Source organism: Pan paniscus, chromosome 9 (assembly GCF_029289425.2).
Source record: "Pan paniscus chromosome 9, NHGRI_mPanPan1-v2.0_pri, whole genome shotgun sequence".
Classification (NCBI taxonomy): Eukaryota; Metazoa; Chordata; class Mammalia; order Primates; family Hominidae; genus Pan; species Pan paniscus.
Window position 1 is genome coordinate 112817517 of NC_073258.2, and position 25436 is coordinate 112842952.

At 42.2% G+C, this 25436-nt stretch overlaps 3 protein-coding genes across 7 annotated transcripts in view; 1 reads left to right on the plus strand and 2 right to left on the minus strand.

Annotated features, from left to right (window-relative positions):
- PIH1D2 (PIH1 domain containing 2) overlaps positions 1–7474 on the minus strand; it is a 22891-nt gene extending 15417 nt beyond the window's left edge. The window contains exons 1-6 of one of the 2 annotated variants that reach the window (XM_008971373.4): positions 7135–7474; positions 6203–6410; positions 4856–4979; positions 4259–4504; positions 3657–3922; positions 1033–1240 (exon numbers count right to left, since the gene is read on the minus strand). In XM_008971373.4, coding sequence (XP_008969621.1) covers positions 1106–1240; positions 3657–3922; positions 4259–4504; positions 4856–4979; positions 6203–6379 — 948 coding nt within the window. In that variant the 5' untranslated portion in view covers positions 6380–6410; positions 7135–7474 and the 3' untranslated portion in view covers positions 1033–1105. Of the gene's footprint in view, positions 1–1032; positions 1241–3656; positions 3923–4258; positions 4505–4855; positions 4980–6202; positions 6411–7134 lie in introns of those variants that run through there. The other variant, XM_034933674.3, reaches the window with a different exon arrangement.
- On the plus strand, positions 7220–18072 carry NKAPD1 (NKAP domain containing 1). 4 transcript variants are annotated; one of them, XM_003805452.6, is made up of 6 exons: positions 7220–7562; positions 8772–8848; positions 11423–11523; positions 13600–13749; positions 15182–15235; positions 15664–18072. In XM_003805452.6, exons 2-6 carry the CDS (start codon positions 8780–8782, stop codon positions 16169–16171), a joined length of 882 nt encoding a protein of 293 aa, XP_003805500.2. In that variant the 5' UTR covers positions 7220–7562; positions 8772–8779; the 3' UTR covers positions 16172–18072. The 4 variants fall into 4 exon arrangements, with proteins under 4 accessions (XP_003805500.2, XP_008969668.2, XP_003805499.2 ...); XM_008971420.5 differs by having other exon boundaries at positions 7433–7562; positions 15667–18072; XM_003805451.6 differs by having other exon boundaries at positions 7472–8120.
- A 271-nt stretch (positions 18073–18343) lies between these two features.
- TIMM8B (translocase of inner mitochondrial membrane 8 homolog B) lies at positions 18344–21673 on the minus strand. Its single transcript, XM_003805465.6, has 3 exons — positions 20976–21673; positions 19838–20707; positions 18344–18661 (listed from the first exon to the last, which is right to left on the minus strand). The coding sequence occupies exons 2-3, from the start codon at positions 20228–20230 to the stop codon at positions 18494–18496; spliced, it is 561 nt and encodes a 186-aa protein (XP_003805513.3). The 5' UTR covers positions 20231–20707; positions 20976–21673; the 3' UTR covers positions 18344–18493.
- Positions 21674–25436: the final 3763 nt, after the last annotated feature.

Sequence of the window (25436 nt, forward strand, 5' to 3'; positions counted from 1 at the left end):
GAGGTTAGGGGCTGAGTGCCATGGCTCACGTCTGTAATCCCAGCACTTTGCGAGGCTGAGGCAGATGGATCACTTGAGGTCAGGAGTTCAAGACCAGCCTGGCCAACATGGTGAAACCCTTTCTCTACTAAAAATGCAAAAACTAGCCAGGCGTGGTGGCACATGCCTGTGATCCCAGCTACTAAGGAGGATGAGACAGGAGGATCGCTTGAACCTGGGAGGCGAAGGTTGCAGTGAGCCGAGATTGTGCCACTGCACTCCAGCCTGGGCAACACAGCGAGACTCAGTCTCAATGAAGTACAGAGGTTAAATAGGCTTGAATATTATATTTGACCCTGTATTTTTATTGTTGGAGGAGACTCACTGATATGGCCCATCCTGATAATAAAAAACTTCTTGCACAGTCTGGAATTTCTTCCTGATAGAAAAATTTACTAGAGACTTTTTCAAGCAGTAAACCAAGAGTTCTCACTTGTTACTTGGAAACAATTAGAATTTTCCCAAATTATAAGTTACTTAAGATATTTTTAAAACAAGTGTGTCATAGCAATAGTTTTTAATTCTGGTTGATGTTTATTTGAGAAGAAGTGAGTTAAAAAATATAAGACATGGCCAGGCATGGTGTCTCATGCCTGTAATCCCAGCACTTTGGGAGTCCGAGGCAGGTGGATCACCTGAGGTCAGGAGTCCAAGACCAGCCTAGTCAACATGGTGAAACCCCGTCTCTACTAAAAATACAAAAAAATAGCCGGGCGTGGTGGTGCATGCCTGTAATCCCAGCTACTCGGGAGGCTGAGGCAGAATCGCTTGAGCCCGTGAGGCGGAGGTTGCAGTGAGCTGAGATCGTGCCACTGCACTCCAGCCTGGGCAACAAGAGTGAAACTCCGTCTCAAAAAAAAAAAAAAAAAAAAAAAATATATATATATATATATATACACACATATATATTTGACATAACAGGCGAAGAGAAAATCTCAGTCAAAATGAACTTAGAAAATAATGGAATTGGTGTTTAAGATAAACTACTACCTCTTTAGCCAAAATGAAGGTCCTTTAATTCACATGACTTTAGCACTGAAAACCCAAAACATATGATGCTCTTCTTTTACACCAAAGGCATTGTGATGATTAGCGTGGATTTTTCTTTGATAAATTTTGCTGTGGTCATTTCAGTATCAATAAGTTTTGGAAGATTCAGATGTAATCTGTACTTCTCAGATACTTCAATCAATAAATCATCCTAAGAATAATAAACCAAGAGATTTATTTCCTGCTTAAAATTTGCGATACTAACTTATTGTTCCCAGTTATTCACTCCTTTGCCATAAAAAGATCCCATTTGTTGCCATGTGACTTGGAATGAGCAAAAAATTACTGTTGTAAATCCCTTAGATTTTAAGGTGGTTACTGCTGCTCACTACATCACATGTTAACTGATACAGTACCACAGTAGAGTGTTGCCATCCTAAATTATGTGGCTGACCAGCAAACAGCAAGGAAACTTATTGGAGCCTGGAAAGGTAGTGATCCATGTTTCATAATGATGAAGCCTTTAGTGAAACTATCACAGTAATTTGGATGATAAATACTCTGTGCCTAGTTGATTTGTGGCTTTAGGTGAAGAAGTGGGAAAATAGATGGTAATGTGTTGGTTCTGTTCACTACATTTAACAGGGTATTACAAGAAAGATGAGCTTAGAATGGACCATTTTGCAAGTCAAATTAAAAGGGAATTGGCTGAGTGCGGTGGCTCACACCTGTAATCCCAGCACTTTGGGAGGCTGAGGGCAGGTGGATCACTTGAGGCCAGGAGTTCGAGACTAACCTGGGCAACATGGCAAAACCCCGTCTCTACTAAAAATAGAAAAATTAGCCAGGCTTGGTGGCACATGCCTGTAATCCCAGCTACTCAGGAGGCTGAGGCAGGAGAATCGCTTTAACCTGGGAGGCAGAGGTTGCAGTAAGCTGAGATGGTGCCACTGCACTCCAGCCTGGGCAATAGAGTGAGACTGTCTCAAAATAAATAAATAAATAAATAAAAAGGACTTTATAGAGCCCCAAGATTCCAAGACTCAATGACTGAAAAGTGGAACTAATTTTTATTTTCAGCAAGTAAGGGATAAAATTGAGAAATTACTTTTATCAACCAAGCTGATTAAGGCAATATAGAGGCAAAGATTAAATCTTTATGCTCTTTGTTAAAACCTCTGAATTTTTTTGTTTTTTTTTTTGAGGGGAGCCAGAGTCTCGCTCTGTTGCCCAGGCTGGAGTGCAGTGGCTCGATCTTGGCTCACTGCAACTTCCGCCTCCCGGGTTCAAGCAGTTCTCCTGCCTCAGCCTCCTGAATAGCTGGGACTACAGGCTCCCACCACCACGCCCGGCTAATGTTTTTTTTGTATTTTAGTAGAGATAGGGTTTCACCATGTTGCCCAGGCTGGTCTCGAACCCCTGAGCTCAGGCAATCCACCCCCCCTCGGCCTCCCAAAGTCCTAGGATTACAGGCATGAGTCACCGTACCCAGCCAAAACCTCTGACTGTATTAAGGTGGACTTCAGTAAATCCTTACATTTGGCTAAAATGACAGCAATTAAGTCTAAAGAGACAGGTAAGTCTTGAAATATGGGCAATGTCTAAAAAGGAATTATGGGTATCACTGACTGGAATCAAAATGCTACCAGCCTGGACTAAAAGAAACTGCCTTCAAAATTTAAAACAATCCTTTGAGCCCCCAGATTCCATGAGCAGGAACCAGGCTGAAGAGGCTACTTAGCATATAAGAATGGCACATTCTCCAATACTCTTCAGATGTGGCCAAGGTGGATAGTGGGAAAGGGAAAAAAAAAGAAAACATCTTCCTGAAGACTGAAGCTAAAGGTCGTGGAAAAAAATGGAACTGGGGAGCTAGGTAATTACAGAACTTTCTCAAGGAACCTAACTAAGAACATCCTCTACCTCCAGAAAAGGAGCCCTCACAATGTCTGCCTACTAGGATTTCAGAATTGCTGTGCACCAGTAACTGCAGTGTGCCTCTTATTTTTCCCATTTCTGAATTGAGATGGTTAATTACGGTTATCTTCTCCCCATTCCACATTGCATGACAGATGGGACTGAGGGAGTACATAACTTTTTTTACATGTCTTAGTCCATGGTTCAAGAGGAAGAGAAAGCAAAATTCTGTCCTTTGGAGTCTGATACTGGGATTGGAGGTGTTTTCCTTCCAGAAAGAAGCAAATATTTGCAACCAAGAGTGTAGACTGGTAGACTGTAGGACTGACTCTAACTATTTGCTCTTCTGTAAGAGGATAGTACATTTACCCTGCCATATGACTTCCTGTGACTGTGAGAATACACTTCTCAGTCCTACTGATGTAGAACTGGCCTTGTGACTTACTTTGGCCAGTGGAGCGTGAGTAGAAGTGATATCATGAAGTGTCATGTCTGAGTAGAAGTATTACGATCCACTGCATGGTTTGATCATTTCTATTTTCCCTTTGCTGAGATGTGAATGGCACATCTCAGAAGGGAATTGCTCCTTCACCGGGTAACCTGAGCAAATCATTGTAAGCCCCTGAAATTATGTAGTTTGTTACTGTGGCATAATATATGTTAGTGAATGCTGGCCAATACAAATTTACAGTGTTATCTATTCAACTTACCTCAGAAACACTAAGGTCACAGAGAGAGACAGAATTAATACCAGGTAATTCAACTTTCAACTCAATTTTCAGAGGTTTCTCACTGTGATCATGCACAATTTTTAGTTCATAGGCTGGCATCTTCATCTCCACCTGGATTTCAGTACTGGAAATCTCTTCTATCAGACACACTGCTTTGCCTGAAACTTGGTCTTTTGGCAGTAACAGTTGAGGAAAGTGATCTGGATTGCTCATAGTACTGCTTCGTATCTGTCCAAGAGTTAGTTCTTTATGAAAAAAAGGGTGGAGGGGAGATAAAAAATAAATCTACAACATAAAATACTATGAGCTGTAATATATGTGGTGTTAGTAGAGATGGTAGATAAAGCTGCAGTTAAATTAGTTTGGGAATCAAGCCAAAAGAATCTTAAACCAAAGAATTTGATTGAAAATTTTTCAGGATTTAAAAATCAATGATATGATATTTCTAATATTTAATATTTGCATTTTTCTATCTTAAGTTTTTCACCTTTTAAAATAGAGATTTCTAGTTTGCAAAATGTATACAGGATCCAAAAACATCTTAAAGCAGTTTAATTTTCCATTTACAATCATCAACTTACCCCTTCTCATTTTTTCTCTTAAATCTATGGAATCAGTTTGGATTCCCATCAGATTTTGTTTCATTCTTTGAATGCTTCCTTTTATTCTAAATTTGGTAATATGGTAAGAGTGTGAGAGGGTGAACTGGAATTTCTCCTCAATGCATTTCATGGCCATCTGAATTAACTGATTTTTTTTCACTTGGTCCTTTTCTGCTGCATGAAGAACATCAGGATTGTAGGCAACATCAATGACTGTGTAAGCATCTGTGTGTGTAATTGAAAGGGTATGAAATGAAGACAAATTGTTGCACTAATGATACTGTCAGGCAATATATTAAACCATATTCCTGATAAAGCTAGAGAATATTCCTGTATTTTTCAGAGGTAATCACAGTAGTGCTACAGCAATTATGACATTTCTTGGCACTTTTGCATGGATTAAAACAGCTCATCTTATTACAAAAGTTAAACAGTATTAAATTTGGATAAAGATACACTAATTGTAATTATATTATCAACAAATAAAGAATTTTACTTGAAATGCTCTCAACCAAGTAAGATCTTGTCCATTCCTAATAAAATTTTTACAATGTGCTTTCTCTCAATTATTTGTACCTGATATCTCAGTTGTATCTTCTGGTTTGCCAACAGTTAGAGGTACTGGATGAGTGGTTGATTGGGGAGCTGGGATCCTTGTCCACTGACACAGGTTGATAAAAAGTATTTTTTCTTTTGGTTTCTGGAAAGCAAATAATTTTGCACATCTCAAAACCTAGTTTAAAACCATTTAAGGCCAGGCATGGTGGCTCACGCCTGTAATCCGAGCACTTTGGGGGTCCAAGGCGGCCGGATCACCTGAGGTCAGGAATTTGAGACCAGCCTGGCCAACATGGTGAAACTCCGTTTCTACTAAAAATACAAAAATTAGCCAGGTGTGGTGGTGGATACCTGTAATCCCAGCTACTCGGGAGGCTGAGGCCGGAGAATCGCTTGAACCCAGGAGGCAGAGGTTGCAGTGAGCCAAGATTGTGCCATTGCACTCCTGCCCGGGTGACGAGAGTGAAACTCCATCTCAAAAAAAAACAAAAACAAAAACATTTAAAAAATAATATCCTAAAAGCCACTCACCACAGGAATGAAAGAATTTTAGGCTCCAAGTAAGTCATTTCATGTATTAAAACTGCGTTTGATTATACTGTTGTTATTTGATTTCCCCAAGGTTGCTGGCTTTTAATTAGGAATCCAGACCGGGGTGGTGGCTCACGTATGTTACCCTAGTACTTTGAGAGGCTGAGGTAGGAGGGTTGCTTGAGGCCTAGGAGTTCCAGATTAGCCTGTGAAACACAGGGAGACCCTGTCTCTACAAAAATCATTTAAAAATTAGCCGGGTGTGGTGATGCCCACCTGTGATCCCAGCTGCTTGGGAGGCTGAGGTGGGAGGATCGCTTGGGCTGCAATGAGCTGTGATTGTGAGCTGTGATTGTGCCACTGCACTCCAGCTTGAGCGACAGAGCCAGCAAGACCCTATCTCAAAAAAAAAAAAAAAAAAAAAAAAAAAGTCTGCCAGGCGCCGTGGCTCATGCCTGTAATCCCAGCACTTTGGGAGGCTGAGTCAGGTGGATCACCTGAAGTCAGGAGTTCAAGACCAGCCTGGCCAACATGGTGAAACCCCGCCTCTACTAATAATACAAAAATTAGCCGGGCATGGTAGTACACACCTGTAATCCCAGCTACTTGGGAGGCTGAGGCAGGAGAATCGCTTAAACCCGGGAGGCAGAGGTTGCAGCGAGCCAAGACCACACCATTGCACTCCAGCCTGGGTGACAAGGCAAGACTCTGTCTCAAAAACAAAACAAAACAAAACAAAACAAAAATAGCAATACCTAAGTGTAAAGTATTCTCTGGTTATTCTGGGATCATTTCATTCTAGACCTCCCCATCCCTGGCACCAACTCGACATACCAGAATCCTGGTCTGTAGACAAAGCTGTGGTTCTGGGGCAGCACAGAGCTGTTTCCCTTCTTTCAGCTGCTGCTGAATAAACTTCTCATAGCCCTCAGGGTCACTTTCAGCTAGATCATCTAGGAGGTTCCAAAACTGAGTAACTTGGGTAAGCAGACCTTTTGAGGATGTCTCCATGACTGATGAGTGGTGAATAATTTTCTTAAGCCTGTGGAAAAACACGACTTCAGGAAGAAAACTGTCTGTGTAATTATTGATTCATTTCTGCTTTGGGGAGGTGGAATGGGTCAGGAATTGTTTTGGTGAAGTTAGGACAGCATTTGTGTCTAAAAGGTTGTGGATCAGCACCACTTTATGTTTTCCTTATTCTTTAATTATCTAGTACCTCTTTCTAAATTCTCACATTGTCCTCTCAGATAAGGCCTTACTTCTACTTGGACCCTGACAAGTCAGAGTAATCATTTTAAGTCTGGGTTTCCTGATCTTCTTGTTCCAACACCTGACTGGTGGCTCCCCACTTCTGACATTGCCAGAGGTGTGGTGTGGGGTGAGGGCCACATAAGACTTCCTTAATCCTCAGTATAGTTTAGTATTTCAAAGCATGGACTTGTGAGCCAGAATGCCTAGATTCCGGTCTTAGTTCTATCTCTCACTAGCTCTGTGACCTTGAGCAATTAATGTTCTGTTCAAAATGAAGACGATAATATCTCTACCATAGGATTATTGCGAGATTAAGTAAGCTAATAGAGAGGCTGGGACACTTCTCTACGTCTTCAGATAAATCTCCTTAGCCTCTTCTCCCATTGGAGAGGTGTCCCACAGCATCTTTAGAATGAGGAAAAGAGGTTTAGATTCTTCAATTACTGTGTAAGGGTTACGCTAAACGGGAAACTTAACTAACGGGTAATAATTCCATAGGTCTGCAAACCCACCTCTTCTCTCAGTTCTAACGGGTAATCATTCTATAGGTTGGCAAATCCACCTCTTCTCTCAGTTCCTTGACAAACCGCGACGCCTGTTACCAGGGTAACCAGCCTGGGTACAACATCTAATTGGGTCCGGGGAACTTCAGGGAGAAAAGTCTCTTCATATCTAGTTCCGGAATGTCCCCCTTCTGGTGCCAGGCTTGCTTTTCAGTTGGGCCTGACCTACTTCTCTTCCAGGAAAGCGCCCGCCTTCCTTCTGCACCCGTCAACCTCTGGAGTGTCCTGAAAACCCTCCCTTGTGGGAGTCTCTGGGCTGCCTGTTGGTGGGACGATTTCTCAGGAGCACGACTTCCGGCCTGAAAAGGAAGTCTCCTCCTTTTTCTCCCAAACCACTTCTTCCCCGCTAACCCCGCCACGCGAGGCTGCGGCGCACGGTATGGGTGTGTTTGTGTGTATTTGTGTGGGGAGGGCGTTTGGAGGGAAGGTTACCGGGAGCTCCGAGGCCGCTGGGGAACAGGGATCCCGGTGACAAAGATGGGGATATTTTCTCTGTCTTCCACTTGGAAACCTCAACCGCCGCTTCAGGCTCCCTAGATACTTTCTGGGGCCCAACCGAAGGCCGTAGCCATCCAAAGCGTTCCCAGCCTTTCTGGGGAGTGAAACTTACCCCCGGGGTTCGTCCTAGAGGAGCGTGAGCGGGGAATGCCCAGGTCAACCGGGCTGTCCGAATTCCGCCCCGGCTCAGCCTCCGGCCTCAGTCCGGGAGAGAGATCTGCCTGTCGGTCTGGGCTGGGGGAAACGCGGCAGTGGCCTGGGCCACAGGTGAGGGCAGAGTAACCAGTGGGAAGGCTGCGTTTTCACGAAGGACTCGGGTGAAGCTGCAGAGCTGCCTTTGAGCCCTGACTCCTTGGCTTCCTGGGTCGGAGGAGATCTTGTAATGGAGTGGTTCTTCGTCTCACTAACAAGATGCCTGATTTCCTCAGGATCAAGGGGTGAGTGAGCGTTGGGGTGGTTGCACAAAGCTCCTGCTAGCTACACACGAAAATATTCTTGTCATCTAGTTTTTGGAAGCTTCCGTACCAAGTAGGAAATAAAATGCCCCCAAATGGAGAAATTTAGGACATCTTTGCATTTGATGTTTTGAGTCATCAGTTTCTGTTACTGTTGACACCTGTGGTTCCTGACACTCTCAAATCTACGTATTTGCTTCAGTGCAAACTGTATTGGGATTGGAGGTTTAATTTTTAATCTAGACAGTGACATACATCATTTGCCTGGGACTATGTGGCTTGGGACGTTACAGCTTTAAGGGAACTTCATCTACAAAATAGGGATGGAGATACTTGCCTCATATAAAAAATAGTTATTATGAGGATTAAATAAAATGGTGCTCATGAAAGCACTTAATTTTATGTAGTCTTGTGCATTTTCAAAGTACTTTAATGTACATTATCTCCTTTCATCTCACATTAGTGTGTTTAGGCATTTCCCTCTTTTAATGGTAAAGGGAAAACTATTCTTTAGAATCTCTGACTTCTAGTTCAGTGATCTTTCCTGTACCTCATGCTTCTTTATAAAACTTCAAGAAAAGATAAAGTAATAACAGAAATTATTACTAAACGTTATTTGTTGATTCATTTCAGATTGAAGAATGTCACGGATTCCACTGGGGAAGGTCCTCCTGAGGAATGTCATCCGGCACACAGATGCTCACAATAAGGTGGGAGGTACAACCTAGTTACTCCTCAACGCTTACTGAAGGCAAGCAGTGTGCCAAGCATTATTTTGGCACAACTGGGAGATACAAAGAATATTCTTGTCATCTAGTTTTTGGAAGCTTCCGTACACAGTGGGAAATAAAATGATGAATAAAATAGATAATTATAATACAGTTTGATAAGTACTGTGTAACAGAGATATTTGCAAAGTGCTTTGGAGCACTAAGGAGGAAATAATAAAATCTACACTGGGGAATTAGAAAAGATTTTACAGAATTAGTGGTATTTGAGCTGCTGATCTTTGAACTGGTTCTTGAATAGGTATATGTTTACCAGGTATGAAAGATCATTCTGGATAGACAGCATCATGCATTAATATGGCAACGAGAAAGAGCATTAATCACTTGGGGCATGGCAAGAAATTTATCCAGAAAGCAGGGAAGGTAGGGGATAGTGGCAGAAAATAAGGCCTCAGTGGTTTAGAGTTGGATTGTGATGTTTGGAGCTGAGACTTCTTCCTCTAGGCAATAAAGAAGCCATCAAATGTTTTTAAACAGGGTGTGGCATGATCATAGTTATATTTTAGAAAGATGGTTTGTCAGCTGGGTAGGGAATGAATCAGATGGGGAGATACAGAAGGGAGAGTAATTAGGAGGCAATTGCAGTATTACAGGTGAGAGATGATGAGGGTTCGCATGAAATTAGTGACAGCAGGGATGAAGAAGAGGAATTTAGGAGATAGAATCCAAAGAAGTTGGTGGCTAATTAGATTATAATGATAAGAATGGAATCTAATTCAGTTGACCCTTGAACAATGCAGGGGCTAGGGGCATCAACCCCCTGCATAGTTGAAAATCCATGTATAACTTTTTACTCCCTCAAAATGTAAGTGCCAATAGCCTACTACTGACTGAAAGCCATAGCGATACCATAAACAGTGGATTAACACATATTTTTTATGTTACATGTATTATATACTGTATTCTTATAGTAAAGTAGCTAGAGAAAACAACATTTCATTAAGAAAATCACATTGAGTAGGCTGAGGAGGAAGAAGAGGGACTTGTTTTGCTATCTTACAGGTGGCAGAGGTGGAAGAAAATATGAGGATAAGTGGACCTGCACAGTTGAGATTCCTGTTGTTCAAGGTCAACTGTGTAACCACCTATGTGACTGGGTAGATGATGACGATTCTGTTAATTGAGATAAAGAACAAAAAATGGGACAATTATGATAGCAAAGGTAATTAGTTTGGTTTTCAACATGTTGATGGTGAGGTGCTTATAGGATGTCCAAGCAGTTGAAAATTCAGACTTGGAGTAGAGGAGAAAAGTTGGGGCTGGACATAAAGGTTTCGGGATTATTGATGTATAGGTTGATGATAAGAGGTCATGAGAGTAGATGAGGTCACCTAGGAGAGCACATATAATGAAAAGAGGGCCAAGGCCCCTGGTTTAGTTTTCTTCAGTAAACTGTACTACTTTTGGTTTGATCATATTATTATTATCATATCACCTGATTTTTAAAATTATGGGCGAGGGTAAAACTGTTACCCAAGCTGCCTATGCAATTATGTTAACCTGCCCCTAGTTATATAGTAAGCTTAGATTTAAAATGGTAGCTAGAAAAAGATAAATCTAGCACAGATCTAATGAAATTATGCAGGAAGACTTAGAAATAAAATGTGTTCTTGTTCTTTGGGTAATCACATTCTGCTTTTCAAGAAATTCCCTAGCAGCCATACTGATTATTTTATTTTATTTTATTTTTGACAAAAATTATAATATTACCAGAAGAGATTTAGCTTAGGGAGTTTAAAAACCTGTCCTTACTAGTTTTTTGACTTCGTTAAAATCTCTGAGCTTTTGTTTCTTTACAGTAAAATGTAATAATGGTAGCTGCTATATTTTCCTCATGAGATTGCTTAAGATTCAATTGAGATGATATAATTAAAATCATATTGCATTTTGGAAATGTGGCATTATCATTTGCTAATCGCAGCATAATTGCAAGATTGATAAGGTGATGTTTGTCTGTGCAGGGGTTTAAAAATTCTATTGGGGAAGAATTCCACATATTTGAGATTTACTGGATTGGACTGTTCAGCCACTTTCTAGAGAAACCAATTTGTTTTCCAGGTTCCTGATCATAGCCCAGTCTGTAGCCCAATAATTAGTCAGATTGTATTTTCAGTTAGTTGCTTTTTTTTTTTTTTTTTCTTTGTTGATACAGAGTCTCACTCCATCGCCCAGGCTGGAGTGCAGTGGTGCAATTTCGGCTCACTGCAACCTCTGCCTCCAGGGTTCGAGCGATTCTCCTACCTCAGCCTCCTGAGTAGCTGGGATTGCAGGTGCATGCTACCACGCCTGGCTAATTTTTGTATTTTTATTAGAGACGGGGTTTCACCATGTTGGTCAGGCCGGTGTCAAACTCTTGACCTCATGATCTGCCTGCTTTGGCCTCCCAAAGTGCTGGGATTACAGGTGTGAGCCACTGCGCCCGGCCAGTTAGTTACTTTTCTGTAATGTAAAGTTATTTTTAGTAACTTATTTTTATTTCCTTTTTAAAAATTCTAGATTCAGGAGGAATCAGATATGTGGAAAATAAGAGAACTGGAAAAACAGATGGAAGATGCTTACCGGGGGACCAAAAGGAAAATGCTACCCAGCAGTTCAAGGTGAAGTTGCAGCTCTGAGAACTAAAATAATTCTCATCTTTTTCAGAATCATCAACTTTTGTTTAAAAATACTTTGGTATATTAAGGATAAATTCAGTTCTGTGAGTCCTTAAGCCTTCCTTCTTTCGTAAATCTAGACCCAGGCATAAAGATAATGGCTGTGGTGCATATGGCCCTGCTCTTTGTACTTATTTACAATGGAGAGTTTAAAAATTCTACCTGAACAATTATGAATGTGTAGGGTTCTGTGGATTCTAACCTTACCTGATAGCTTTTAACTGAAGATTTTCTACTGGAATCTTGTCACTAAGCTGATCAGTCATTCTATTCTCTATTAATCTTTCATTCTTTCAGGCTTTTCTTTTTGTAGCTGGAACTGCAGGTGCATGCCACTGTGCCTAGCTATTTTTTTTTTGTAGAGGTGGTGTCTTGCTGTGTTCCCCAGGCTGGTATAGAATCCTGGGCTCACGCAGTCCTCCCACCTCAACCTCCCAGTGTTGGGATTATAAGCATGAACCACTTGCCTGGCCTCAGACTTTTCTTCACCCTGTCTATTCACCCTCTTCACCAGATCAACAGCCTTTTCACATTACCTTAATAGCTTGAGTGTAAATATGAAGGATTATGCAGGCTTAGTTATCTTCCTTGTGGAGAGGCCTAGGAATGCTTGAATAATTGGGAAAATCCTTACATGCTTGTAAGTGTAAGAGCTACATATATAAGAAATACTTAAACTCTTTAGGAGCAGGGCTTGTGATTTTCTCATTTGCTGCTATATTCCTGCCAGCTAGACCAGTACCTGGTACATAGGAGGCCCTTACAATTTTTTTTTTTGAGACAGAGTTTCACTTTTGTTACCCAGGCTGGAGTGCAATGGTGTGGTCTTGGCTCACTGCAGCCTCCGCCTCCTGGATTCAGGCAATTCTTCTGCCTCAGCCTCCCAGTCAGCTGGGATTACAGGCACCTGCCACCACGCCTGGCTAATTTTTGTATTTTTAGTAGAGACAGAGTTTCACCATGTTGGCCAGGCTGGTCTTGAACTCCTGAGCTCAAAGTGATCCACCCACCTTGGCCTCCCAAAGTGCTGGGATTACAGGCGTGAGCCACTGGACCTGGCCCCTTAAAAATTTTTGATAACCGATTAGCAGCTTACTGGCTAGTTAGTAGAAATGGTAAACAGAAGCTGGATCAGTGGTTCTCAACTTTTTTCCTACTCCAGTATTCCCATGGGTTAGACCTTGTTCCCACTGTTATTGGGACCTCTCTATAGTAAGTTGCTGGTTTGCACAGAGGGAAGTGTATTTCAGAATCTCTAGGGTAGTTTGAAGTGTCCCTTGCTATGATTATGTTCTGCTTCCCTCTTTGCATGCCCTCCTAGTTGAGAATCAGCGAGTGAACTATCACATGACACAGTCCAGAGTTGATTTCATCTCTCTATGCTTTGCAATAGGATGGGTACTAATGGTCAGATTTTTTTCTTTTTTTCTTTTTTTTTTTTTTCCTGAGACGGAGTCTCACTCTGTTGCCCAGGCTGGAGTACAATGGCATGATCTGGGCTCACTGCAACCTCTGCCTCCCCGGGTTCAGGCAATTTTCCTGCCTCAGCCTCCCAAGTAGCTGGGACTATAGGCGTGTGCCACCACACCTAACTACTTTTTTTGTATTTTTAGCAGAGACAGGGTTTCACCATGTCCCCCAGGCTGGTCTTGAACTCCTGACCCCAAGTGATCCACTCGTCCTGGCCTCCCAAAGTGCTGGGATTACAGGCATGAGCCACTGCACCTGGCCTGGTCAGATTTTTTTCCACTGGACTTTACAAATGTACAGCGGAACAGATGAAGTGCTGGGATTACAGGCATGAGCCACTGCACTAGGCCTGGTCACATTTCTTCCACTGGACTTCACAAATGTATAGAGAGGAGCAGATAATGTCTTTGCCTTTTTTTTTTTTTTTTAAACAGTATCATGTTGTTTCCTTCCCCCTCAGCTTGTTCCATGAGTTTTGTGCATGATGTTCCATAAAGTAAACTCACAGATTGCTTTTACATCTAAAAGTTCTTCTGCTTTCTCTTTTAGCCGGATGCGCAGTGATGGTTTTGATGAAGAAAGTCAAAGAGACTATTGGAGGCCAAAGAATGAAATTTCTGGGACACTGGAAGATGATTTTCTTAAGGCTAAATCCTGGAATAAAAAGTTCTATGATTATGAAGCAAACATGCCAGACAGGTTTGTGATTAATTCCTGTGAGCATTAATATTTGGCCTGAGAACGTGTACTTATCAAAATTAATTGTCCCCACAAAAAACTTGTGTACAAAAGTTCATACCAGCATTATTAATAATGGCCCCAAAAAATAATGGCCAAGTAATCCAAATGTCTGTCAACTGATGAATGGGTAAACAAAATGTGATATATCCATACAATGGAATATTATTTGGCAGTAAAAGAAATGAAGTACAGATACATGTTACAACGTGGATAAACCTTGAAAACATCATGCTAAGTGAGAAGGAAGAAGCCAAGTCACGAAAGACCGCATATTGTATGATTCTATTTATGTACTATGTCCATACATAACTGTATGATTCCATTTATGTGGTAGGCAATTCCATAGAGACAGAAGGTAGATTAGTGATTGCCCTGGGCTGGAGGCACTACACTTTGAATGCCATGATATGTGAATTATACTTCAATAAAGTTGTTATTTAAAAAAAATAGGCCAGGTGCTGTGGCTCATGCCTGTAATCCCAGTACTTTGGGAGGCCGAGGCAGGCGGATCACGAGGTCAAGAGATTGAGACCATCCTAGCCAACATGGTGAAACCCCAGCTCTACTAAAAATACAAAAATTAGCCGGGCGTGGTGGCATGCGCCTGTAGTCCCAGCTACTCGGGAGGCTGAGGCAGAAGAATCGCTTGAACCCAGGAGGTGGAGGTTGCAGTTGAGCCGAGATTGCACCACTGCACTCCAGCCTGGCAACTGAGTGAGACTCTGTCTCAAGAAAAAAAGAAAAAAATAATAATAAGGCTGGGCGCGGTGGCTCATGCTTGTAATCCCAGCACTTTGGGAGGCCAAAGCGGGCAGATCATGAGGTCAGGAGTTTGAGACCAGCCTGGCCAACATAATGAAACCCCATCTCTACTAAAAATACAAAAATTAGCCAGGCATGGTAGCATGTGCCTGTAGTCCCAGCTACTCGGGAGGCTAAGGCAGGAGAATCACTTGAAATCGGGAGGCGGAGGTTGCAGTGAGCTGAGATCATGCCACTGCACTCCAGCCTGGGCAACAGAGTGAGACTCCATCTCAAAAAAAAAAAAAAAAAAAATTGTCCCCATGTAGACAGCATGATATTATGAAGTGTTTTTGGAAAAGTGCTTCATAGCTAAAGAGCAGAGTGTAAGAGTTCGTTAGTGTTTCTTAAGGAAAGCAATGGCAAGTTCTCTTACAAATGGACAAAATAATCTTGTATGTCTGAAGTGATAGTGTACAGTACAGGAAATGTAGCTGTTACTGAGCTATAATGGGGGCTTGGTTCTACCATATCTCTATTTTGTGTTTATGTTTGTGTATGCATGTACTCCAAAGTCTTTCTAATGTTGCTTTAATTTCCAAAAATGTATGCATTGCTTTAACAATACATGTGATGTGTCATATTACAGATGGGGTCACAGTGGTTATAAAGAGTTATACCCTGAAGAATTTGAAACAGACAGGTAAGGAAAATAGGCTTACTGAAAGAAACTAAGATGGTACAAAATCTGTATTATAAATTGATTTCCTAACTTTTACAAAGAATATACTTGCCATCAAAAATGTAGCTAGAGAAACAATAGGTGATTTAGTTAGGAGGTGATCCCTGTTTTCCCATTCTCTGGTTGATGTTTGGCATGTCTGTAAGCATTTTGGTTTTTATATATAGTATTCCATACAGTAACTCAGTATGGCAGCTTAGAATTTTTACCTTCATTTTAAAGATGAGGAAACAAAAACTCAATGAGAATATTGAAGTGTTAAAGTATACATTAAAGTGCTTATTTAAAATTCAGATGTTAACCTCAATTTTTTAATCTAGAATGCAAAATATTAAAATAATACGCTTTTTTTTTACATAAAAGCTTCTATTTTTTACTTTTCTTATTAGTAGTGATCAGCAAGATATTACCAACGGGAAGAAAACATCTCCCCAGGTAAAGTCATCTACCCATGAATCCCGCAAACACAAGAAGTCAAAGAAATCCCACAAAAAAAAGCAGAAAAAAAGGTCACACAAAAAACAGAAGAAAAGCAAAAAGGAAGCCACAGATATAACAGCAGATTCCTCGAGTGAGTTCTCAGAAGAAACTGGGGCTTCTGGTACAAGGAAAAGGAAACAACCACATAAGCGCAAGAAAAAATCCAGGAAAAAGTCTCTCAAAAAACCTGCTTTATTCTTAGAGGCAGAAAGTAACACTTCACATTCAGATGATTCAGCATCCAGCAGTTCTGAGGAAAGTGAGGAAAGAGACACTAAGAAAACCAAAAGGAAAAAGAGAGAGAAAAAAGCCCATACCTCTGTAGCCAACAATGAAATACAGGAGAGGACAAACAAACGCACAAATTGGAAAGTAGCTACAGATGAAAGGTCTGCTGAGAGCTCAGAGGATGACTAAATGGGAAACACTTTTGTTTTCCACATGACTGTGGATATTTACAGTTCTTACTCCTTGTGGTTTTGCCAGTGACTCTCGTTCAGCACAGGGCCTGAGGTCAGAGCTGTCTTGTGCCATCTGTATGTTCTGACAGACGTCTTGTCTTCTATTTTGGTGTTAAGCTTGATCCCCTTTTCTTGTTAAAAGGGAATCTGGTATTTTGTTATGAAGGTTTCTTGAAGAGATTATTTTTTGCAATTAATTACGTTTAGTGTAGAGTGCATATACAGCAAATTAAAGGACCCAGAAAGCTGGATCCAATAGTGACCTGGGTACACCAATCGGAATATTGAATTTGGGGAAGTCAAGGGCTGGGATCAAGAGGTGGATTGGAACTAATGCCATGTAGGATGGTATGACAAGGCAACACTGTATTGCTTTCTGTTTATATAGCAGGTGTCACAACTAAATTGTCTTTAGCCTTGGTGCTTTGATCCTTCTATATTTTGACCCCACAGGTGTGGTCCGGTTTACTTAATCAGGACATGGGCCTAAGAACAAACCTTTTCCCTTCATGATAACATCCATAGACAACTTATTAGAAGGGACTAGAGTTTTTGCAAATTTCCCTGCTGGATGGGGCCTATAGCTATACTTAGTATACGCCTAAACATGGTAATTGGATAGTAAATGGTTTTCTAGTTCCATTGCTGTATATTTGCCTAAATGGACTTGTGTTCAAATTATTTCTTCAGTTGTCATAGATAATCCTGTACCAAATGGGGAAGAATTAGGAAATAATCATGTTGTCTAATGGTACTCTGGATTCAGGGCAGCAACTGCCATTTAAATGTTGTCTTGTTCATTTCTAAATCTGTTCATGAAGTTTAGGTTTTCCCTGAAACTAAGTTGAATTATTTCCAAAATGAAACAGGCTTCTCAGGGACATATCCACTTCTTCCAGTCTGCCTTTGGATTAAAGCACCAAGCAGAGACCACATTATTTCCCTTTGCTATATTGTGATCCTTAGTATGTTAATTCTTAAGAAACCAAAATATCACTGAAAGAAGGCTGGCAGAACACAAGTGCATTTTTTCACTGTGGGAAGAAAGATCAAGTGACATATTATTTTTTCCTGGTTGTCACTTAATGGGCTGAGTAAAAAGCTTGAAAACTCAGACTTTCGGTCTTGGTTCTGCCACTCATTGGTTATGAGGAGGCCCAGAGCAGGTAAGTTCACCTTCCTGGCCTTACTTTCCTGATGTGTAATACGGAATTACTTCACAGTAGCATGACAGTATAAGACACCAGCAGTAGATACAACTATGATGACATTCCATGAGTTGGTATTTTTAGTTCTAACTGCTAAATTTGTTCTCTTTACGGGACAGATTTCTAATAAAGTGCTTGGTCTTAAAATACATGGTTGGACAGAGGTGCACTATCCCTTAACTATGAGCAGGTGCTACCTTTTGGGATATTTATTTTAAATTTTAATACTTTGGTACTCAATTGTCAGTGTTCCATGGTGTGTATTTTTATTTTTGGGATTAGTGGGGGTCTAAAGGGAGAGGAATAGTCTCTAATTACTACCTCTTAACCTAAAGCAATTATTTTGTTCCTGGAGCAAGTTAAATCTTTGTTGGAAGGAGCTTTGGCCATATATGTTTTAGCATGCATTGTTTCTGTGCCCTGAAAGTACCTGAAAGGTTTTAAGCACAGACTCAGGAAAATGTGCCAGTAGAACAGGCCATCTCCAGGAAATTGGCTCTATTTGGGTCCTGACCTTCCCTTCCTCCCAAGTTAGCAGGCTTGTTCTTTCACAAGGAATACACATCTTGCCTTTTTTTTTTTTTTTTTTTTTGCCATGTTTTCCTTTTCTTGGTCATGTATAAGCAATAAAGCTGTTTTTTGTTCTTCATCTTTCTTAACCCCAAATTTTCTTCTATGCCTTAGGCTTTGATGGTTCTTCCAACCCCCTTAATATGGCTTAGGGTGGTTTTTCAAAACCTACAATCCCCCATTTGCACTACTGGCCATGGAACATTTATTTCTAGTGTTCCTGCCAATCAGAGATCTCTATATTAAATTCTAAAATGGGATTAAAAGAAGAGTTGGAGAATTCACACTTATTGAGTAACTGATGTCATACAACCTGGAATCTCTGAATTCCAAATAAATAAATTTCACTCTTTGAACATTTCATCTTTTACTTTTTAGCACCAACAGACTTGATAACAGCCTGATGCTGATCTGACAATGGGTTGACAGCCTTCCCCCACTGGCCCTTAAGTCTGCTTAGTAACAAGTCCTTTGCTTCTGTCATTCTCCTGGGGGATGGCCTACTGCCCTCCTTTCTGTACAATCTGGGCAAACCGACTGGTGATGGCAAGAGTGGTGTCAATGAAGCGGTCTACACAGCTGGAGAGACAATTTTCAGTGCGAGAGTCTAGGCGATTCCCTGGCTTCTCCACACATTTATCCCAACATAACTCCATGAAGTGATGCACCTAAAAGGAAAGAAAAATAGTAACCATTGGGGTCTGCAGATAGGCCTAACTCTTGTTTATTAACTTCTCACTTTTTGACACCTGACAAAACCATTCTTTAAATCAACCACGGAGTCACTTTGGGCTCTTCTCTTTCTTCATTTCCTAATTAGTCACCAATATTGATCCAGATCCTCGTCCCTACAGATTGTACATTCTCAGGTAGGACTAATAACCTTTTATATTCCCCAAAGTAGCTAGAACCATTGTGAACAAACTAGGGAACCAATTAATTTTCCCAAACTATTGCACTCATTTTATTCCAAACCTATCCCCTAGACAAGGTAATTCTTCCATTAACCTTTTGGGGGTTATGGATCCACTCCCCAGAAAAATGCACATACAGGCACAGAAATTATGTGCACTTTCATTAGAATGTTCAGGGCCCAAAGATTTCTAGCCAGGGTTCTTGCTGGTCATCCGAGCACCCTCTTCCTCCCACCCAAAAGGAAAAAACCATTTTACCAAGAGCTTACTATTTGTGAGGCTGGGTACTAAGAAATCAGTTCTCTCTAAGGTCCTCAAGGATAGCTGTCATCACCTCCCATTTAAGAGGCGTGATTATGTAGTCCAAGGTCATGTAGCCAGCAAGAAGTCAGGCCGCGTTAGAACCATGTCCGAAGGGCTCCAAACCCTTGTTCTACATCCATAGTCTACAGCGACTACTTCAGAGTCCACCTTCCTCCGATAATGTTCTAGTCGTTTTCAAATACATTGTCGCATATGATCCTCACAATCCAGTGAGGCAGTGGGGTGACGGCGAAACCAAAACCCACAGTGGATGAGTATCTTTTCTACGGGCACGTGGCCTGCAAGGAGCAGAGGGAGGATGAGAACCCAGATCTTTCGAATGCCAGCCCAGTCATGTCGCCGGCTAACTAGTCTCCCGTACCCTTGCGTCGCCCAAATCTTCCCTGCTTTACACCTTTTCTTTTCTCCACGCTACGCTTATATAGCTGGCACCTGAGCACTACCGGTCACCAGGGACAGGAGAGCCATAACTTGTCTTTCGTGAGGGGAATGGGATGCAGCCGGGATCGAGCACCAGTGAGCCGCCAGTGTACAGACCTCCGAGCGTGCCCAGGACCACCAAGGAAGGTGAAACTTCCTTTCCCTTCACCCTCCCCGTCCCCGCACCTGTGCAGTAAACTGCGCCTTCTGCTGCTCGGCGGCCACCAGGCGCTGCAACTCCGCTTCATCGGCTTCGCCCAGCTCCGCCATTGTTCGCCTCAGGCTCGCCACCTTCCGACAGCCGTGTTTGCGCATGCGCGACGGGTGTGCACCGCCTCTCGACTTCCGGTTCACCCAGCATTTCCTCCTCCCTGTTTTCTTTCGTCGTCGTGGGTGGGAATTGTCGCCTAAGTGCTTCCGGGTTGGTGGATGACCTTGAGCCCTCAGGAACGAGATGGCGGTTCTCTGGAGGTTGAGTGCCGTTTGCGGTGCCCTAGGAGGCCGAGGTGAGGGGTCTTCCCACCCTGAGGTGCTTAGCGCAGCCTCCAGCCAGGGAAGGGGATGGAAGTGAGGACTCATCTGCCGGGTGGGAGATCTCTTGAGAAGAAAATACCGAAATCACAGCAATGACCACTGTAGTCTAGGGGTCCAGATGTTTACCCGAAGGTATATTTCACTTGCTGTGAGCTGACGAGTTGAGGGAATAATCAGAAAGAGAGCTCCCTCTGGAAGTCGCAGTCCTGATGAGGCTAATCCACATAGCAGTTCTGTTTTCTTCCCGTTCACTGTCCCTAGAATGCTCCCCACTCGCTCCCACCCTGAGTCGGGAAAGAGGGTTAGGAGCTTGCCCATTTCTTCTGGAGTTGCTGTGTTTGGATGTGGGAGTGGAGGGGGGATCAGTTCGAAAATCATTTAACCTGGGCATTTGTGTTACCTCAGGTACTGTAGTAATGCTAGGATACAAATGTGAAGAAAACGTAGTTCCCGCCCTCAACGAGCGTTCATTCTGATGAGGAAAACACTGTCATAGTAGTCCGGGCAAGATGAGGTTCTGAACTAGGAAAGTAGCACAAAGAAAAGAAGATTGTCTCAAGAACTGTTAAAGAGATACGCCAATAGGATTTGGCGATTGAATTTAGGGGAAAAGTCTCTCATGATTTCCAGATTACTGAGTTAGGTTAAAGAATGCCTGAGGTGTCATTAAATAAAGTAGGGAACATGCAGATGTTCCCTAGTCTTAACTTCACAGTAACCCCAGTGAAATAGATGCTATCTTCATTTTACAAATAAGATGTTATCCCCTATTTATTGTTAAGTAGCTTACCTATGGTCATTTAGAAAGTTTGTCAGTCCTGTTAAAGGAGAGGTTCTTATGATCATCCTAATGACTCTTTCCTCAGCTCTGTTGCTTCGAACTCCAGTGGTCAGACCTGCTCATATCTCAGCATTTCTTCAGGACCGACCTATCCCACAATGGTGTGGAGTGCAGCACATACACTTGTCACCGAGCCACCATTGTATGTTCTCTCCATCGCTGCTGCTTTCTGGGCTCTAGCCATCTTTACCTTCACTAATGGTCATGCCTTTAGCAGGACTTCCTACCTGTAGGGGGGACTCTTGGGTCCAACTTTGTCAAATGAAGACCTAGTTTACACCTTTGGGCAGACAGTGCCATTATGGTTGAATGATGCCATTTATAATCATAGAAGACCTTCTAGCCTAAGTCTTTACAAATTTTTTTCTTTTGTTTTCTTTTTTTTTTTTTGAGACAGAGTCTCGCTCTGTTATGCAGGCTGGAGTGCAGTGGCGCGATCTCGGCTCACTGCAACCTCCACCTTCTGAGTTCAAGCAATTCTCCTGCCCCCGCCTCCCGAGTAGCTGGGATTACAGGCGCCCACCACCATGCCCAGCTAAGTTTTGTACTTTTAGTAGAGACGGGTTTCACCGTGTTGGCCGGGCTGGTCTCAAACTCCTGACCTCCTCAAACTCCTGACCTCCTCAAACTCCTGACCTCAGGTGATCTGCCCACCTCAGCCTCCCAAAGTGCTGGGATTGCAGGCGTGAGCCACCACGCCCGGCCCACTAACTTACATTCATAAGGTGTCTGTTCACTTCACTGAACCAAGACTGGCTTAATTCTGTAGCAATACAGCAATTCTCTTTTTTATCCATCTTCTTGGATCTGTCTTCTAATCAATATGTAGGCATTGAGATACCCTTGTGCTAAAAGACTTCAAAAAACAGAGATAAAGCCTTCAAAAAATAGAGATAGCTTCTCTCAACTACTATTTTGATATTTTACTTCCTTTGTACTCAGAGTTATATCCTTTATGTACACTGCCTGTCAGTTTGGGTTACTGTGTGGCATATGTTGAACATGAAAGATGTGTGTTTCTCACATCGACTTTTATGAATCTGGTCCTTTTTGTAGCTGGCTCCAAGTCTGCATCTCTCCACTGGACTAGCGAGAGGGTTGTCAGTGTTTTGCTCCTGGGTCTGCTTCCGGCTGCTTATTTGAATCCTTGCTCTGCGATGGACTATTCCCTGGCTGCAGCCCTCACTCTTCATGGTCACTGGCAAGTATAGCAATTCCAAATATAGTTGTCTGCTCAGTTTGTTTGCTGTGAGCTTGTCTTATGTATTATATATGAGGGAGAAGTTGATTGAAATGCCCTAAATTTGTTGAAAACTTTAAAATATATATAAAATATGTATATGCCTAGATTTATATATCCGCCTGCCTATTCAATGTCTTTCAATTCGATTTCCGTGTCTAATAGCATTTTGAATGTAGCCTGTCAAACTGAATTTCTGATCTCCCCTAATCTGTTCCTCCTGCACTCTTGCCCCATCTGAATTAATGGCATTTCCAGTTTTCTCTTTGTTCAAGTCTAAACCTGGTAAGCTCCAAACTTGGTCATTATCCTTGACTCTAGTAGTAGTCTCCTAACTGGTCCCCATTTGTGTTCATTCCCAACACAGCATACCCAGTGATCCTGTTAAAATGTTAATTAGAATAAGACATTCCCCTTCTCAAAACCCTATTTTGTCTCTTCATGTTACTCAAAGTCAGAATTCTTAGGGTTGTCTGTAGACTCTACATGATTGAACCACCCTGTTTCTTCCCTCATTTTTAGCTGCTCTCTCTCTCATTCACACTGCCTTCCTTGAGATTCCTTGAACATGCCAGGGACATTCCAGGTCTCAGGGCTTCTCTTACTGTTTCTGCCTGAAACTCTTTTTCTAGCTATACACTTGGCTTATTCCTTCATCTCCTTCAGGTCTTGAGTGCCATTCTCTGAACAAAGCCTTCCCTAACCACTTATTCAAAATTGCAGTTTCTGTCCTGCCATTCCTTATCTCTCTTGCTTGTTTTATTTTTCTCAATAGCACTTACTGCCTTCTAATATACTACATCATCTGTTTATTATTTTATATAGTAATTGCTTCCTTGCATTTTATCACCCAAATGTATATCCCTAAATAGTATAGTTTATTCTTGCCTCTTAAAAAAAAAAAGAGAGGTATGTGGGTGGATTATTTTGTTATTTTTACTGTATTTGTTTGCTGTTGTGCCTCTAGAGCCTAGAACTACTCTCTGGTACGTGACATATAGCACTCAGTAAATACTTGCTGAATGAATGAGCATCCAGCGCCTGTTTGTTTGTTTGTTTATTTATTTATTCATTTTTTGAGACAGAGTCTCGCTCTGTTGCCCAGGCTGGAGTGCAATGGTGTGATCTCAGCTCACCACAGCCTCCGCCTCCCAGGTACAAGCGATTCTCCCTGCCTCAGCCTCCCAAGTAGCTGGGATTACAGGTGTGCACCACCACATGCGGCTAATTTTTTTGTATTTTTAGTAGAGACGGGGTTTCCCCATTTTGGCCAGGCTGGTCTGGACCTCCTGACCTCAGGTGATCTGCCCGCTTCAGCCTCCTAAAGTGCTGGGATTACAGGCGTGAGCCACCATGTCCGGCCCAGCTTTTGTTTATTTTATCTGGTATAGTTTGTATGACTTTCTACGTAATGAACCTTCTAAAATGAGGGTAAATGACAGGTTGGGTTCCTTGAGTTGTTCTTTTTAAGTTTTGCAGGGACAATATGTTGTCATTGTGGGGGGTAGGGAGCCACTTTCAGATTGTTGAAACTGGAAGTACTTTGGAGAGTATCTTAACCAACTCTTTTATTTTACAAATTTGGAAACTAAGACCCAGGGAGGTTAAGTGACTTGTCAGAATCATTTTCTAGCTAGTGTTAAAGATTTTTTTTTTCTGGGACGGAGTCTCACTCTCACCCAGGCTGGAGTGCAGTGGCGTGATCTTGGTTCACTGCAACCTCTGCCTCCTGGGTTCAAGCAATTCTCATACCTCAGCCTCCCAAGCAGCTGGGATTACAGGCATGCGCCAGCACACCTGGCTCAGTTTTGTATTTTAAATCGAGACGGGGTTTCACCATGTTGGCCAGGCTGGTCTTGGACTCCTGACCTCAAGTGATCCTCCCACCTTGGCCTCCCAAAGTGCTGGGATTATAGGTGTGAACCACCGTGCCCAGCCTAAAGGGGTTTTAATTATCTGGTTTTGTAGGACTGGTTAGGAGAATGAGTTGTTGTTGTTGATGTTGTTTTTTAACCACATAGACCTTTCCAAATAAAAGATTCCAGTTGCATATGAAATATTAGATCACAAGTACAGTAAGTAATATTTCTCTAACATGTCATCCCTCTTGAAGGAGCTGTCTATAATGTGCTCCACTTCCTCAACACTGAGTCTCTTTTAGCCTGTATTAATTGGGGTCTTATCCCAACTATATAACTTAGGTTATTCTTACCAAGGGCACTGAAGGCCTTCATCTTTCCAAATCCGGTTGTCTATTCTCTGCCCTCCACTTGCTTGAAGTCTCAGCAGCCTTCAACTCAATTAACAATTCTCCCCATAAGTCACTTTTCTTTGGCTTTCCAGATGCATAGAAGTCTCCTCTGCCAGATCCTTCTCCTCTTGTCTGACCTCGAGATGACAAAATCTCCAGGGCTGAGTCATGGCCTTCTTAATTTCTCCATCTGTACCCTTTTTTAGGTGAGCTCAGATCTGACCTGTTTTTCTGAGCTGCAGACTTGTTTATCTAATTGTCTAATTGACATCCACTTGGATGTCTGATAGTTATCCCAGATCTAACATTGGCCAAATCACTCTTTTTTCCCCCCAAATCTCCCTTGATTTCTCCTTTAAAACCCCCTTCTCAGTTAAAGCTATGCTCAAACTAAAATTCTTAGGAGTCATTCTAGATATTTCTTTTTGTTCTTACCCCACTTATTCCATCAGTTCTGTTCTTTCTTTAAAAAATAGTCTGAATCGGCCAGGCGTGGTCTCACGCCTGTAATCCTAGCACTTTGGGAGGCCGAGGCGGGCGGATCATGAGGTCAGGAGTTTGAGACCAGCCTGGCCAATATGGTGAAACCTTGTCTCTACTAATAATACAAAAATTAAGCTGGGCGTGGTGGCACACGCCTTTAGTCCCAGCTACTTGGGAGACTGAGGCAGAAGAATCGCTGGAACCCAGGAGGCGGAGGTTGTAGTGAGCCAAGATCGTGCCACTGCACTCCAGCCTGGGTGACAGAGTGAGACTCTGTCTCAAAAAAACAAAACTCTGAATCGGTCAAGGGGAAGGGGAGGGAGAGCACTAGGATAAATACCTAATGCACGCGGAGCTTAAACCCTAGATGACGGGTTGATAGGTGCAGCAAACCACCATGGCACATGTATACCTGTGTAACAAACCTGCACGTTCA